The sequence below is a fragment of the Symphalangus syndactylus genome, chromosome 10, assembly GCF_028878055.3.
Source record: "Symphalangus syndactylus isolate Jambi chromosome 10, NHGRI_mSymSyn1-v2.1_pri, whole genome shotgun sequence".
Classification (NCBI taxonomy): Eukaryota; Metazoa; Chordata; class Mammalia; order Primates; family Hylobatidae; genus Symphalangus; species Symphalangus syndactylus.
In genome coordinates, this window is record NC_072432.2 from 120,725,470 (window position 1) to 120,742,027 (window position 16,558).

At 35.6% G+C, this 16,558-nt stretch overlaps 2 protein-coding genes across 9 annotated transcripts in view; one reads left to right on the forward strand and one right to left on the reverse strand.

The window, feature by feature from the left end:
- The window catches only part of ESCO2 (establishment of sister chromatid cohesion N-acetyltransferase 2), a 41,685-nt gene extending 25,709 nt beyond the window's left edge, over positions 1 to 15,976 (forward strand). For 4 of the 5 annotated variants that reach the window (XM_055295812.2, XM_055295813.2, XM_063611452.1 and 1 more), the window contains exon 11: positions 3,193 to 4,794. In XM_055295812.2, the coding sequence (XP_055151787.1) occupies positions 3,193 to 3,325 (133 nt within the window). In that variant the 3' untranslated portion in view covers positions 3,326 to 4,794. Of the gene's footprint in view, positions 1 to 3,192; positions 4,795 to 7,736; positions 7,882 to 10,836 lie in introns of those variants that run through there. The other variant, XM_063611454.1, reaches the window with a different exon arrangement.
- The window catches only part of PBK (PDZ binding kinase), a 28,195-nt gene continuing 20,804 nt past the window's right edge, over positions 9,168 to 16,558 (reverse strand). For 2 of the 4 annotated variants that reach the window (XM_055295818.2, XM_055295817.2), the window contains exons 7-8: positions 10,489 to 10,665; positions 9,168 to 10,038 (exon numbers count right to left, since the gene is read on the reverse strand). In XM_055295818.2, the coding sequence (XP_055151793.1) occupies positions 9,842 to 10,038; positions 10,489 to 10,665 (374 nt within the window). In that variant the 3' untranslated portion in view covers positions 9,168 to 9,841. Of the gene's footprint in view, positions 10,039 to 10,488; positions 10,699 to 16,558 lie in introns of all 4 variants that reach the window. The other 2 variants (XM_055295814.2, XM_055295816.2) reach the window with 1 other exon arrangement.

The following is a 16,558-nucleotide window of genomic DNA, read 5'->3' on the forward strand; positions in this document are numbered from 1 at the left end:
GTCTAAGGAGGGTCTAATACCCATAAAATAATTCTTATAACACAATAAAAAGACAACACAATTTAAATGGACAAAGAATTTCAGTAGACATTTCTCCAAAGATGAATTGCAAATGGTTAATTCAACATAAAAACATGCTCAACATCTTTATCAGGGAAATCACAAAACAAAACCATAGTGAGATCCTACTTTAATACCCAGTAGGATGACTGTAATCAAAAAAACAGACAAGTGTCGGTAAGGATGTAGAGGAAACTGAAACCCTTGTACATTGCTGGTAGGAATGTAAACTGGTGCAGTTGGTGTGGAATACAATCTGATGATTTCTGAAAGTTAAACTGTTATGTAACCTAGCAGTTTCACTCCTAGGTATATACTTAAGAAAAGAAAACATGTCCACATAAAACCTTGCACATGAAGGTTCATAGCAGGATTATTTATAAAAGCCAAAAAAGTATAAATAATCCAATCTGTGATTAATGGATAAATGTGGTATATCTATACAATAATAACAATGGGATGTTATTCAGCCATAAAGGAAATTCTGGCACACGCTGCAACATGGAGGAACCTTGAAAACATTATGCTAATTGAAATAAGTCAGTTGCAGAAGATTGCACATTGTGTGATTACATTTATATAAAATGTCCATAAGAGGCAGGCAAATCCAGAAGCAGAAAGTAGATGTATAGTTTCCAGGGACTGAGGAAAGATGAATGGAGAGCAACTAATAATGAGTACGGGGTTTAGGATGATAAAAATGTTCTAGAATTAGATCGTGGTGGTGACTGGACAATATTTGTTAACATACACAAAACCACTCAGTTGTACACTTTTAAAGGGTGAGTCTTACAGTATATGAGTTATATCTCAACCAAAAAAATGAGTCTCCAGTTTTAATTCCCATGTACACACTTTGAACTAACACTATGTATTGATGTTTAAAGTTTCCAATGTCACAAACAAGCTCGTTTGCTAATTTACCTAATCTAGGTTATATGGATGAGTTTCACAACACTTGCTCTCTCAATTTCTACACATATTTCATTGTGCAGATAATAGGTTACAAACCAATAAGCACACTTTGACCAAACCAAAGACCACACTTTGGAATAGTGTTATTCAAGCCTCTTGCATTCTATGCCACTTTTAAAAAATAAATGCCAACACCGTTATGGGGACCGGATCTTGGGCCATAAATCCTAGTCAATCACACGTACTTACAAAGGGGATCAGTAGGAAAAATTGGTATCTTAAAAGATTTTTGTTTGATTAGTTATGAAATACTTTTCTGTGTTTTATATTGGATATATAAATTTGGTATGAGGAATACCAGTATCTAACCTAGTTCTACCATATTATGTATTTAATTATAGTTAATATATTAGAAGCTTGTATCTTCTAATTGAATCAAATTCTAATTTTTTATTCTGAAATAATTTCAAACTTACAAAAGAACAAGAGTAGTAAGAAACCTTTGTCAAGATCTATTAAGTTCAACATTTACCTCATTTCCTTTACCATTCTATGTTTAGATAACCTTTCTGAATTATTTTGTTACATATATTACGCCCCTTTACCCCTTCATGCATTGGTGTGTTTTTCTTAAAAACAAGAACATTCTCTTATATAACCATGATACAATTATCAAATTTGGGAAATTTAATATTGATATAATGCTTTTATCTGACAGTCCATATTTCACTTTTGTCTGTTGTCTCAAATGTCCTTCATGGCAATTTTTTATTTTTTTATTTTTTATTTATTTATATTTATTTATTTATTTATTTATTTATTTATTTATTTATTTATTTTTGCCCAGTATCACATACTGCATTTAGATTTCACGTCTCTTTAATCTTCATCTTCCCTAATCTGGAACAATTTCTCAGTCTTTCGGCATGGAAGAATTTGAAGAGTGCAAGTCAGTTATTTTATAGACTATCCCTCAATTTTAATTCTTTTTTTTTTCTTTCACAAACAAGCTGTAGGAGATGTTGAATTCTTTTGACCATTTCCTTATTACTTTTAATCCTAAGGTAAGCAAGATCAAGGAGAGTTGTCAAAATGCAGATTAGTTTTTCCCTTCTTAAAGCTCTCAGTGGATGTTTTCTTTCATTGAAAAAAATATATAGGCTGGACGGTCGCTCTTGCCTGTGATCCCTGCACTTTGGGAGGCCGAGGCAGGTGGGTTACCTGAGGTTGGAAGTTCAAGACCATCCTGGCCAACATGGAGAAACTCCGTCTCTACTAAAAAAAAAAATAAATAAATACAAAATTAGCTGGGTGCGGTGGTGCATGCCTGTAATCCCAGCTACTCAGGAGGCTGAGGCAGGAGAAGCACTTGAAGCCGGGAGGCGGAGGTTGTAGTGAGCAGAGATCGTGCCACTGCATTCCAGCCTGGGCGACAAAGTGAGACTCTGTCTCAAAAAAAAAAAAAAAAAAAAATATATATATATATATATATATATATATATATATATATACACACACTATAAAAATATATATATACTATATAAGTATATATATAAACTATATAAATATGTACATAAACTATATAAATATATATAGTTACTGGTTAAAATTGGTGATTTTTTCTAATTATCTTTGGCTTTTAATTAGCAATATGATCTTTTTTTTTTTTTTGGTTGAGTTGGAGTCTCACTCTGTTACCCAGGCTGGAGTGCAGTGGTGAGATCTCAGCTCACTGCACCCTCCGCCTCCTGGGTTCAAGTGATTCTCCTGCCTCAGCTTCCCAAGTAGCTGGGACTACAGGCATGCGCCACCACGCCCGGCTAATTTTTGTATTTTTAGTAAAGACGGGGTTTCACCGTGTTAGGATAGTCTCGATCTCCTGACCTCGTGATCCACCCGCCTTGGCCTCCCAAAGTGCTGAGATTACAGGCGTGTGCCACTGCACCTGGCCTAGCAATATGATCTTATATTAGTTGCTCTTTACCATGGATATCCTAGAGTTAGGTGGATGGTTCCCTTTGCCTCATCAGAATTTTTTCTGGACCTTAGTTTTCTCTTCTGTGAAATGATATCATTAGACTTTTGTCTCTAAAATATAAGGCATTTTTTCAGTTACTAAAAATAAGGTTAAGTCAAGAGTATTTACTTAAATTGTGCTCATGTTAATTAGAATGTTAAGTTGCTTCCATCATTAAATCATCTTTTCTTCTCTTTTAGGAATTGCTTCATGTTTGGCTGTTTTCTCAGCACTGATGAAATAGCATTTTCTGACCCAACACCAGATGGCAAGTTATTTGCAACCAAGTACTGCAACACTCCTAATTTCCTTGTATATAATTTTAATAGTTAAAGCTGATTTCAGTTATAAAGGAGTTACTATCTGGATAAGTTCAGAGAGCTCCTTATTATAAAATACAAACTATTTAATAAATATCAAAATAAAAAATACCAAGACTCACACTCATACACACACACACAGACACACACACGTCACAGTTTTGTTCCTTATGGGTTGAAAAGTCAGGAATAAATTTGTTGAAAATTATCTGGGGATTCAAAGAAAGGAAAAATCTTTGGGTGATTTGCTGATTAGCACTCTGAATGTTTAATTATGAAACTTGGTAGCTATAACTGGAAAATTACCTGACTCTTATGTAAGAGTATTAAATACAAAGTGATTTTTCTCTAGAAATGTGACCTGGTCTTTTATAAAGCACACTCTTAGACCAGGATTATCTAATGCCACATCAGAGGCAAACAGGCAAATTTAAACTTGGGCAAGTAATTTCTATGCCCAATTTGTAAAGGGAATTTCTGAATTTTTTTTTTTTGTTTTAATAGAAGCATGGGTCTCACTATGTTGCCCAGCCTGGTCTGGAACTTTTGGGCTCAAGCGATCCTCCCAAAACGCTGGGATTACAGTCATGAGCCACCATGCCCAGCCTAATTCCTGACTTCTCTATACAGAGTCTTCACTTGATAGGCACTCGTCTGTAGTAACTCAGTTTGAATATCTTTAGAAAATGTTTAGAATTTATTTGTAACAAGATGTTAAGGAATAAGATTATCCCATATGCATTTCTGTAGTGCAGAATTTTATAGCTTAATGTTTAATCTTTTTGAAAATAAACGTTTACCTGTCATCAGATTTAATTAAAATTATACTTAGTAATTGCACTATTACTTAGTTAATTTTTGTTGTATGGAAATATTGGTAGTACGACTTTGGGAACCTGTTACTGACAATTGATGTCATTAACAAAATGCCTAGTTGGATTAGATGTTTCATTTTCTAATTTTTTGCTTGTTTAAAATGCACCTTACTTGTTCCGAGATACTTGGCAAAAGTCTTTACAAAATGTATGGTAATAGAACCAAGGTTGGTAAATATACATAGGCTGGTGGATCAGAGACCATGGAACTGTGTAAATACACTTAAATGTTCACACATTTTTCTAGTATAATTCTTGGATACTTTAAAAAGCAAAACATTGTTCAAATTGTTTTGATTCTGAAAAATCATTCAACTGCTAACTGGCAATAAGACTCTAGGCAAGTCATTTTCCAGATTGTAATTATATGTAGAAACTATTCATCTGCATTCATTTTATTTGCCTGTAAGTTAACATGTTTCCAAAATTTAAAAGCCTGGGTTCCCAAAAGAATGTGGAAGTATTAAAATGTATGTAATTATGCAAACATTTTAATGCTATTTTCTGCACTTATTTCTTTTAAATATTTTATTTAAAAATTTTAATTAACATTTTGTTTGCTTAATGCTTTTGTAATGAATCAATTAAAATTATTTTATACAACTAAGTCTGATTTTAATTATATTTTATTATGAAAATAGTATATGTTAAATAAAATTCAGATAATACAGAAATAGATTGCCAAAAGAAGAGGCTTCCCTTAATCCTGCTTTGAGTTTAGTGCTTATTACTTTAGATTAACTAAATACATATGCAGTTATTTTGCATCTTGCCTCACTTCAGTATGTCTTAGATATGTTGTATTTCAAAAACTATTTCTATTTTAAATATTTAGCATGATTTGCTATTGATACTGTTGGCTTGGTTGGGTGTTTTTTTTTTGTTTGTTTGTTTTGTTTTTAATTTAAGTATAACACATACAAGAAGCAAGTGCACTGAGAAGGTCTCAAAGCAACGATACCCCAGTGGCAATGAGCACACCTACCACCCAGATCTTGGTTGGTCTCTTTCTTTTTTTCTCCCACCCTGGGCTGAAGTGCAATGGTACAAACACAGCTCACTGCAGCCTCGACCTCCCAGGTTCAAGTGATCTTCCCACCTGAGCTCCCTAAGTAGCTGGGACTACAGGTATGTGTCACCACGTCTGTTTAATTTTTGTATTTTTTTTTTTTTAGTAGAGACAGAGTGTCACCATGGTGCCCAGCCGGTCCTTAAGCTCCTGAGCTCAAGTGATCCTCCCACTTCAGCCTCCCAAAGTGCTGGATTATAGGTGTGAGCCACGGCACCCAGCCAGATCTTGCTTACTAATACCTTCTTCCACAAAAGGACCTGGGGCTCTTTGGAGAAATGGCTCATTCTAGGGATAGGGCAATGAATGTACAAGATAAGCCTAGATCACCTTGTACAGCAATCCCCCCTTATCTGCAATTTTGCTTCCCACAGTTTGTTACCAAAAATATTACATGGAAATTTCTAGAAGTAAGGAATTCATAAGTTTTAAATTGCCCACCATTCACAGTAGCCACAGTGGGTGATAAGTGCTTAGTTAAGATGGAAAAGGCATTAAATTTGTGGGCAGAAGACATGCACAAAAACATATTCCTATTGAGGGCAATCAGGTTCAGTACTGTCCATGGTTTCAGGCATTCTACTGGGGGTCTTTGTCATAAATTGTACCCATATATGTGTATGTCTATTTCTGCCTGTGTATTCTTACTAATCTTATATAGGTTCTATTTATGCTAATACCAGACTGTGTTAATTATAATATTAATGTTTGCTATAGTATTAGTACATGGTCCTACTTTTTTTCTTCAGTCTATTCTTGGACTTTGCATTTCCATATACATTTTAGAATCAATTTATTCCAGAAAAAGCTACCAACAACAAAAACGCCTGTTGGGATTTTATTGGAATTGTGTCAGATCTATAGATCAATAAAGGACTGATTTTTAGACTTGCTCAAGTATTGGATACTTTTTTTTTTTTTTTAGGTGGAGTTTTACTCTTTTGCCCAGGCTAGAGTGCAGTGGCACTGTCTTGGCTCACTGCAACCTCCGCCTCCCGGGTTCAAGCGATTGTCCTGCCTCAGCCTCGAGTAGCTGGGATTGCAGGTGCATGCCACCACGCCTGGCTAATTTTGTATTTTTAGTAGAGATGGGGTTTCACCATGTTGGCCAGGCTGGTCTTGAACTCTTGACCTCCAGTGATCCACCCACTTCAGCCTCCCAAAGTCCTGGGATTATAGGCATGAGCCAGTGTGCCCAGCTGTTACTTTTTTTTAAAGCCATTGGGAAAAGTGTTTTAAGCTACATCTTGTTTGCTGATATATAAACTACAAGTTTTCTGTTTTGACTTTGTATTCACAATCTTTCTAAACTTAATTCTAATTTATCTGTTTCTATCTACATAATATCTGTGAATAAGTTTTACTTCTTTTAGAATCTTACAGCTTTTATTTTTTGTTCTTACAATATTGCATTTCTAAGATCGCCAGTCTAGTACAGTGTTGAATAAAAGCAATGGTAGGGGGCATATTTGTTTCATTGCTGATAATAGGTAAAGTTTTCAACATTTTACTATTAAATATAAGGTTTATAGTTTCTTTGTAGATAAATTTCTAATATTAAGGAAGTTCCTCTGTCTATTCCTAGGTTTCTAGGAAGCTCTCAAACATCTTGAACAGATACTCAAGTTTTATAAAGTCTTTCTTCTTTCTTTGGAGATGATTTTGATTTTTCTTCATTGTTAATATGGCAGTTACATTGTTCTTTGAATGTTAAAGCAATCTAGCCTTCCTGAACTAAATAAACCAAACCCAATTTGGTCTTGATGTTTTTTTTTTTATGTTATTGGCTTCAGTGAACTAATTTTTTTTCTTTTGGACTTTTCATGTGCTCATGAATAAGATTGGGTATCTGTAGGATCTGTATTAGAGTTTTTTCACTCATGACATGTCTTTTTTCTCCATAGATGAGTTTTGCCTAGGGGTTTATCAATTTTGTTAGTATTTTTGAAGATTGGCATTGTTAATCCTATCATAGGTTTTCTATTTCCTATAAGTTTTAATTTCCCCCCCCAATGGAGGGGAAGTACTATGCTCTGAATGTGTTCCACCAAAAATCGTATGTTGAAACTCTGTCCCCCAAGATGATGTAATACCATCGTAAGTTGTGTCTTAGGAAGGTGAATGGGTCATGATGGTGGAAGGAACCCTTAGGGATTAATGCCCTTATAAAAATAGAGGGTCGGGGACCTCCCTTGCTCTGTCTACCATGTAAAGACACAGCCAGAAGGTGCCTTCTATGAGGATGCCCTCACCAGATACCATCTTGATCTTGGACTTCCTAGTCTCCAGAACTATGAGAAATTTCTGTGGTTTGAGGCACCTCATTTATGGTATTTTTGTTATAGTAGCCTAAGATGGGAGGCTTGTTTTGTTTTTCCTAAATTCTTAGCTGATATATATATAGCATTTTTTATATATAGTTTTTATATGTAGCATTTGTTTAGTTTAAAATCCTTTCTAATTTTTATTCTAATCAACAGATTGTAGAAGATTAAATAGGTACCAGGAGACATGAAAGAATCATCTTCAACATTTCTCAAGCAGCTGCTGATTATCTCCTTTTATGGAGGCATAACAAGCTCCTGGAGGCTTCTACAGATTCCAAAGGGAAAGATTTTCTGGGAGGTGAGAAAGCCACTTGAGAGAAGGCTATTCTGATTTACTAATTAATTCAGTGTAAAGGTAGTCCTGGGCACGGTGGCTCACGCCTGTAATCTCAGCAGTTTGAGAGGCCTAGACAGAGGTTGCTCAGGAGTTCCAGACCAGCCTGAGCAACTTGGTGAAACCCTGTCTCTACAAAAAAATACAAAAAAAAAATTAGCCAGGTGTGGTAGCACACACCTGTGGTCCCACCTACGCGGAGTGGGAGGCAGAGGTGCAAGGATCACTTGAGCCTGGGAGGTTGAGACTGCAGTGAGCCATGATTGCCCCACTGTACTCTAGCCTGAGTGACAGAGCAAGACCCTGTCTCAAAAAAAACAAAAAGCCCTCAGCCAAGTCACATGTTGCTCTTTTGAGAATGAGGGAAATGTCCAAAAAGATAACATCTGAGATTTAGAGCAAGTTCTAGAACAAGAATAAAAAAAAATTTTCTTCCAGTTGGTAGCAGATTGTCTGCAATCTTGTGTTGAGGATTTCTAGGACCTCACCAGACTCAAGGGGCAATGCATGCTGGGATTATTTTGTAATGTCTACCATAGACAAGGGCTGTGAATTTGCTGGTCTTGTCCTTGGTATTAGTTTATTCCTATTAGATATCGCAACTGTAGGAACTGGAAATAAATTTCTCAATGAAAAGCAATGGCTTATGTATTAAAGAGCAATTGAAGAAAGATCCAGTTCCTGCTTTAAGTCTTAAAGCAGGAACTGCTATTCCTGCTAGGAAAAGAATGGCCTGGAGAAGCTGCTCTGTTGGCTTGGCAAAGAAGAGTGACACATGTCAGAGTGAGGATAAGAGACCCTATTGAGTATCAGGATGCGAAATTATACATACATTTTTCTACAGATTAAGACAACTTCCAATTTACTTGTCACATTATTTTGATGGAATAGATGCAAATTAATGTTCTGTGTCCTTTTGCTTGGTACAATCTTATACCAAAAGGCATTCAGTGATTTCTAGGCATTTTTAAAGTTCAGAGTGCAGTTGTTCCTAATGTTTCTAAGAACGCCCTGTGTCAGTAATTTTTAAAATTCTGTCTACAACCCAAATCTAGGTATACCACCTACATTGGCAATTCAGTAATTTGGAAAATTCCCAGGGGACTGTGGCTAACAGAAACTACTGATCCAAAACACTTTACAGATTAGCAAAATAAGGGCAAGAGAGGGAAAGAAACCTCACATTTACTCAACAAGTTTAGTGACAACATTCAAATCAGTGAAGTATAAAATAATGCTGAGACACCTTCTGGCACCCAAAGTGTCCTTTATTCTTTATCCTATTTGAGTTTTATTGTTTTTACACAGCCGGGAAATGCTTAAGGTACAAATTAATAAATTTTAAACTCAGTATGGAAAATACATTTAATAAATTAAAGCAAAAACCAAAGATGAGATCCAAGAGATCAAGACAAGCTGTAACCAGAGTCTGAAGTATCCAAGAAGCTACTCTTTTTGAGGCATATTCTCCTCAGCTTCCAGTTATCATTTGACAAACACATCAGCAAAAGGTTAAGTGTTTTAAACAAATGTAGACTTTATTTTGTACTGTACAAAGTGCTAATTTCAGTAGATCCATTAAAATAGAGAATATTTAAGAAAGATCATTAATAAAAGTAATGGTCATTCAATTTAATGTTACACAGTTTACAGCGTTTTACTGCTAGTGTTTTAAGTCAGCATGAGCAGTATCAAAGTACTTATGTAGCTAGTTTCTAAAACTTTACAGAAAACCCAGTACAATTCCAAGTGCTTATAAGCCAATATAAGCATATTTCATATTAGAAACAGTTATCCATATGTTAACAAGAAACTATGGTCCTCAAATATGCCAATTTTAGAGAGTCTAATAACTACTGATAGTAACTATATAAATGTTTTGGAATGGTTATTTACGTAAGCCACACTTCAGCTGAGGTGATCACTAGACATCTGTTTCCAGAGCTTCAACAATGTGTGCAGCAGAAGGACGATCTTTAGGGTCTTCATTAGTGCATACAGAGAAGAGTTCAATTACTTTCTGGTATGATTCATCCAGTTCTTCCATATTAATAGGTGGCCTAGTTCCCAAGGCTGCATAGTATGCTTCATCATCAAAATCACTTTCATCAAAAGTTTTATCTTGAAGGAGTTAGAGATTGAAACAATAAACAAAATCACTTTATGTCATGGAAAAGTTTAATAGCTCACCCTTCTGAAACAAGAATTTATGGTCCAGTATGCTTTCCATTCTGCCACAGACAGAATGAAAATGTCTTCAGTTGTCCTGCCATCAAGTAGATTTGCTTTAGTCTTGGATTTATAGGTTATCGACCCCTACTCTTACTCTTTCTATGATAGTTTTCCAATCATTTTCTCAGGAAAGGGAGTTTTTAAGATAATTTTTTGCTTCTCTGGATAGCCTCAATTTTTCTCCCTATTCTCAATCTATGTCTCATTTGTGTGAGATTAAACTTTGGTGGTACCAAATCAGTCATCAGTACTAATACATATCTTAGAAAGATAAAATTATATAAACTAATCTTTAGTGTGAAATGAGAATGGGATTTATGTTAGAAATTGTATTCATACCTTCATCATCATCATCATTTGAAAGATTAATGTGTGGAATCGATAAAGTCATCATTTCCCACAAAGTAAGGCCAAAGGCAAATATGTCTGCCTTGTCAGTAATAACACCATTCTCCTCCACAGCTTCTTTGGGTTTCCATGGCTCTGTGCCAATGTAACAAGCCTCAGGGTCAGTCACTGAAACAAGCAAGATGGTTATGAAGGCACGAGCTACAAATCACGAAAAGGCAAGCAACCCAAAGGGAAACGGGCAAAATGATTTGAACAAGTAGTTCACAGGTTAATCAGTGTAGCCAGAAAATGTAAAAATACACTTAACCTCAATAAGGATTACTTTCTACCTTTCAGGTTGGTAAATATTCAAGAAGCTGGTCAGTTGGCAGGTATGTAGAGAAACAGCAATTCTCTTACAAATTAGTAGGAATATAGAATGTGGATGTTGAGATTACAGACTCTGGAGCCAGACTGCCTCGCTTGGGTTGGTTCAAAGACATGTGCAAACTGCGTGACCTTGAGCAGATCACTTCTAGACCTGAATTTCTTCATTTTGTGAACAATATTAGGCTGAGAGAAGTACCATTTCTATGCTTCCATGATTTGCTATGTCAAAGAAAAGGGAAAGGGACCAATCACACATAGGCTCTTTTTTTTAAAGCCCAAGAAAGAAATAGGTCCACTCACATTTCCATTTAAACTTGAGTCAACTTGTCAATTTCAATGAAAAAGCCAGCTAAAATTCTCATTAGAATTGGACTAAATCTCTGGATCAATTTGGTAAGCAGTAACATCTTAACAGTATTTAGTCTTCCAAACCACAGTCATATATTTCTCCACTTAGTTATATCTTACTGAATTTTCTCAGTGATGCTTTATAGTATTCATTACAGAGGATTTAGACTTTTTTGATTAGATTTATTCTGAAATATTTTGGGTTTTGGTACTTGTAAATAGATTTTAAACAATTCCATTTTCAATTATGTACTGCTAATACACAGAAATGTAATCACTAACTTCACTATAGCTGTTTTATAGATTCCTTGGGATTTTCTACCTAAACAACATATCAACTGCAAACAGGGACAGTTTTGTCTCCTTTCCAATTTTGCCTTCTCCATTTTCTTGACTTATTTTAGTGGCTAGGGCTATAGGACTGCTAAATAAAACTGGCAAGAGCAGGCATCCTGGCCTTGTTCCCTACTTCAGTATGATACCTGCAGGTTTTTCTTGTAGACGGCCTTTCTCAAGCTAAGATCCCTTCTATTTCTAGTTAGCTGAGAGGTTAATCTTTTTTTAAATCAAAAATGGATGTTGGATTTTGTCAAACACTTTTTCTGCATCTATTGAGATGATATGTAGTTTTCAAATTTGATTAAAGACTTAAATGTTGGACCTAAAACCATAAAAACCCTAGAAAACCTAGGCAATACCATTCAGGACATAGGCATGGGCAAGGACTTCATGATTAAAACACCAAAAGCAATGGCAGCAAAAGCCAAAACAGACAAATGGGATCTAATTAAAGAGCTTCTGCACAGCAAAAGAAACTACCATCAGAGTGAACAGGCAACCTACAGAATGGGAGAACATTTTTGCAATCTGCCTATCTGACAAAGGGCTAATATCCAGAATCTACAAAGAACTCAAACAAATTTACAAGAAAAAAAAACCCATCAAAAAGCAGGCAAAGGATATGAACAGACACTTCTCAAAAGAAGACATTTATGCAGCCAACAGATAGACACATGAAAAAATGCTCATCACTGGTCTTCAGAGAAATGCAAATCAAAACCACAATGAGATACCATCTCATGCCAGTTAGAATGGCAATCATTAAAAAGTCAGGAAACAACAGATGCTGGAGAGGATGTGGAGAAATAGGAATGCTTTTACACTGTTGGTGGGACTGTAAACTAATTCAACCATTGTGGAAGACAGTGTGGCGATCTCTCAAGGATCTATAACTAGAAATACAATTTGACCCACCACGGAATACTATGCAGCCATAAAAAAGGATGAGTTCATATCCTTTGCAGGGACATGGATGCAGCTGGAAACCATCATTCTCAGCAAACTATCACAAGGACAGAAAACCAAACACCACATGTCCTCACTCATAGGTGGGAACTGAACAGTGTGAACACTTGGACACACCGTGGGGAACATCACACCCTGGGGCCTGTTGTGGGGTGGTGGGGAGGGATAGCATTAGGAGAAATACCTAACGTAAATGACTAGTTAATGGGTACAGCAAACCAACATGGCACATGTATACCTATGTAACAAACCTGCACATTGTGCACATGTACCCTAGAACTTAAAAAATTTTGTTAATATGGTGAATTTTATTGACTCCTCCCCCCAGCTTTGAGGTATAATTAACAAAAATTATATACGTTTAGGGTATACAACTTGATGTTTGATATACGTAAACACTGTGATCTCATTGCCACAATCAAGCTAATTAACATATCTATCACCTCATATAGTTACCATTTTTTTGTGTGTGTGAGAATACTCAAGATCTACTCTCAGCAAATCTCAAGTGTACAGTATTGTTAACAAAGGGCAGGAAGCTTCCATTATGCAGGATGAGTAAGTTCTGGTGACCTAACGTACAGCATAGTGAGGACATTGATTCTTGAATGTTACAACTTTTCCTTCCCAGAATAAGTCCTAGTTGGTCAAGATGTAGTGTTCTCATGTAGTATTAGACTGAATTGGCTAATTTTTGTTAAGGATTTTGATATCTGTGTTTGTGAAGGATATTGGTCTATGATTTTTTTTTTCTTAATATCAGTTTATTTTTCTGGGTACACAGCAGGTGTACATGTTTGTGTTAATGTGATATTTTGATGCAGGCATGCAGTGCATAATAATCACATCAGGACTGTAGTGTGTCCAGTTTTGATATTAGAGTTACGCTGACCTCAAAAACAGACTGGGCAGAGGTTCCTATTCCTCTATTTTCTGAAAAAGTTCGTGTAAAATCCGTATCATTTCTTCCTTGGATATTTGATAGAAATCAACAGTAAAACATCTGAGTCTTGAGTTTTCTTTGTGGGAATGTTTCTTAGTAGATGTAGGGCTGTGGATTTCCTATTTCTTCCTATATTGATCTTGGTAAATTGTATTTTGCAAAGAAATTGTCCTTTTCATCTAAGTTGTCAAATTCGTTGCCATAAAGCCGTTTGTAATAGCCTAATTATTCTTGAAATGTGTGTAGAATTTACAGTAACCCTTTTCTCATTCCTGTTATTGGTGACTTGTGTTCTCTTTTTTCTTGATCAGTCTAGATAAAGCTTTATACATTTCATTATCTTTTCAAATAACCAGCTTTTGGCTTTGTTAATATTTTATAGTATTTGTTTTTTATTTCATTGATTTCTGCTCATAGCTTTATTTCCTTCCTTTGGATTTGCTCTGCTTTTCTTTTTCTAGATTAAATCAATGAACATAGGTCACTGATTTAGAACTTTCCTTTTTTCCAATATAATTTACAACTATAGATTTCCCTCTGAGCCCTGCTTTAACTATTGCTTGCACATTTTGATATGCTGTATTTTCCTTAATTATTCAAAACATTTTCTAATTTCCCTTGTCATTTTCTTTGACCCATAGGTTATTTAAATTTGTGTTACTGAATTTCCAAATACTTGGGGTTTCCTTAGATATATTGTTAGTGATTTCTAACTTAATTCCATTGTTGCCAACAAATATACTCTGTGATTCCTCCCATAGTGTTATACAAACCTTTACTTCTGCTATAACTAGGATAAACTCAAACTCTTACAAACAGAATACTCACTAGGCAGTGTTAGAGTATATTATACTAAAAAATGAAAATTTTCAGTATTTGATTACTATAATCTGCATTTCCTCACAAATAAGGTTAGAGTGAAAACAATATAATTTTGAAACAATAGAAGACACAGCGGGGCTGTTTACTGAAAGAAATTTCTCCAGAACTGAAGGAAAGTTCTGCCTTGAGAGTCTCAAGAAATTTACAAGGAAAAGAGGAGGAAACTAACAGGGCTAAAAGAAGGAAAAGTGAGAATCCATAAGCCAGGAAATTGAAGATTCCAGTTAACAAGCACTCATTTATTCCGTTAACATTTTGGGAGGTATGCCTGATAAATGAGCAGACTCTGATAAGTGAGAACAAAAATACCAGACTAGGAGGGTACCCAGTACCAGCAGGCAAGAAGGAAAAATGAGTGGTGTCTCTATGGTAGCCTTTGTACTTAGTTCTGCTTTGGGCATTACAGTTTAGAAGGTAGCCATGGACATTATAAGCTCCTTAAAGGTTTTCCCCTATACCGTACCTTATATCTTAGAGGTACTTCATGGAATTCATGACAAGAGAAAAGCCTATAGACATGGCCCACATGGGCAGTGACGCTGTGGCAATAAGGAAGGATACTTACACCATTCAGTATATACACTTATATGTTTGTGTACACATACATTCTAAGTAGGTCAGATTCCTACAAGGATCCATCAGGCTAAAAAGTAGTTTTCTAGAACACTGGGTCTAAAATAACGGCTCCAATTTGAGACTAGAACCACAAGTGCATTTCCTGTATGTATGTTTACATTTCTCCAAGTCTGTAAACATAATAGCATGTGACATAGTGAATTTAACATAGTATTTAAACATAATGGATTGGGCGCCCCCCGCCACCATGTTACTGATTGGGTTTGCTCCCTGAGAAGATGGATTGTTCTGACAACAAAAGTTTGATGAGATCATAAACTAATGGTTCAGTCATTCCTTTTGGTTGATACAGAAACAGTTTATACTTTATTTCCCTTTACTACATTCAAAGAGTTTAAGCAGACATGCTTTAGTTACTATCCCAAACTGAAAAATGATGAAACTGGAGCTCCTACTTATCCTTCAATTCTCAGCTTATTAAACATCATTTAGCAAGGCCTTTCTCAACATCTAGACTAGGTTAAGGGCCACTGCTGTGTTTATAATTCCTTGTTTCATAACTGTCATCTTGGCTCATTATTACTCAAGAGCTGCTTTCCATCCTAGATTAGGAGCTGCAACAGGGTAAGGACTGTCTATCTCATGTACTCTATATTCATGGTGCCTGACATGTACATAGTATTAATATTTGTAAATTTATCTTGAGATAAACACTTAAGATTTTGGCTTTTCATCAAATACTATATATATATATATAAATTATTTTTTGAGACGGAGTCTCTCTGTCGCCCAGGCTGGAGTACAGTGGCTTGATCTCAGCTCACTGCAAGCTCCGCCTCCTGGGTTCACACCATTCCCCTGCCTCAGCCTCCTGAGTAGCTGAGACTACGGGCGCCCGCCACCATGCCTGGCTAATTTTTTGTATTTTTAGTAGAGACGGGGTTTCACTGTGTTAGCCAGGTTGGTCTCAATCTCCTGACCTCGTGATTCGCCCGCCTCAGCCTCCCAAAGTGCTGGGATTACAGGCATGAGCCACCACACCCGGCCAGAATACTATATTTTAGTTGTGAAATGTTAATATATTACCTGTTTAAAAAAACATTTTACGATTTGGGTATTTTTTTTTTTCAAACTTTTCTTCATATATGTAAATACATATAAGTGCTATTTTATACTCTGTTTATCTCACTGGATATATTTATGCCTATAAATATAAACCTGTATAATTTATGGATATATGGTATTCTATTGTGTGGTAGTATAAATTAAACTACCTCTTATTGGTGGACATTCTCACACATTGTTGCATAGTCTGTTCTGCTACAATGTGTATTTTTGAAACAGTAAAAAGATTGATATTTTTCCCAGTACATAAATGTTATTTTTGAAGTGATCAGAAGCAAATCTCCTCACAAATAGAAAGCCTTTGCCTACAGAAATGCCTTCCCTGAGCATATGCCTGGTGTAGTAGCTTTAAGAATTGCTATGCTAACTACAAAAGCTGTGAGTGAGTCTAGGTAAAGGAGCTGCCAACACATTTCCCACATGCTTAAAAATACATTTTTTTAGTGAGAAAGCCAGATCAAATTTTTCATCTTGATGAAAAGTATCTATTGAAAATACTCTCATATGTAA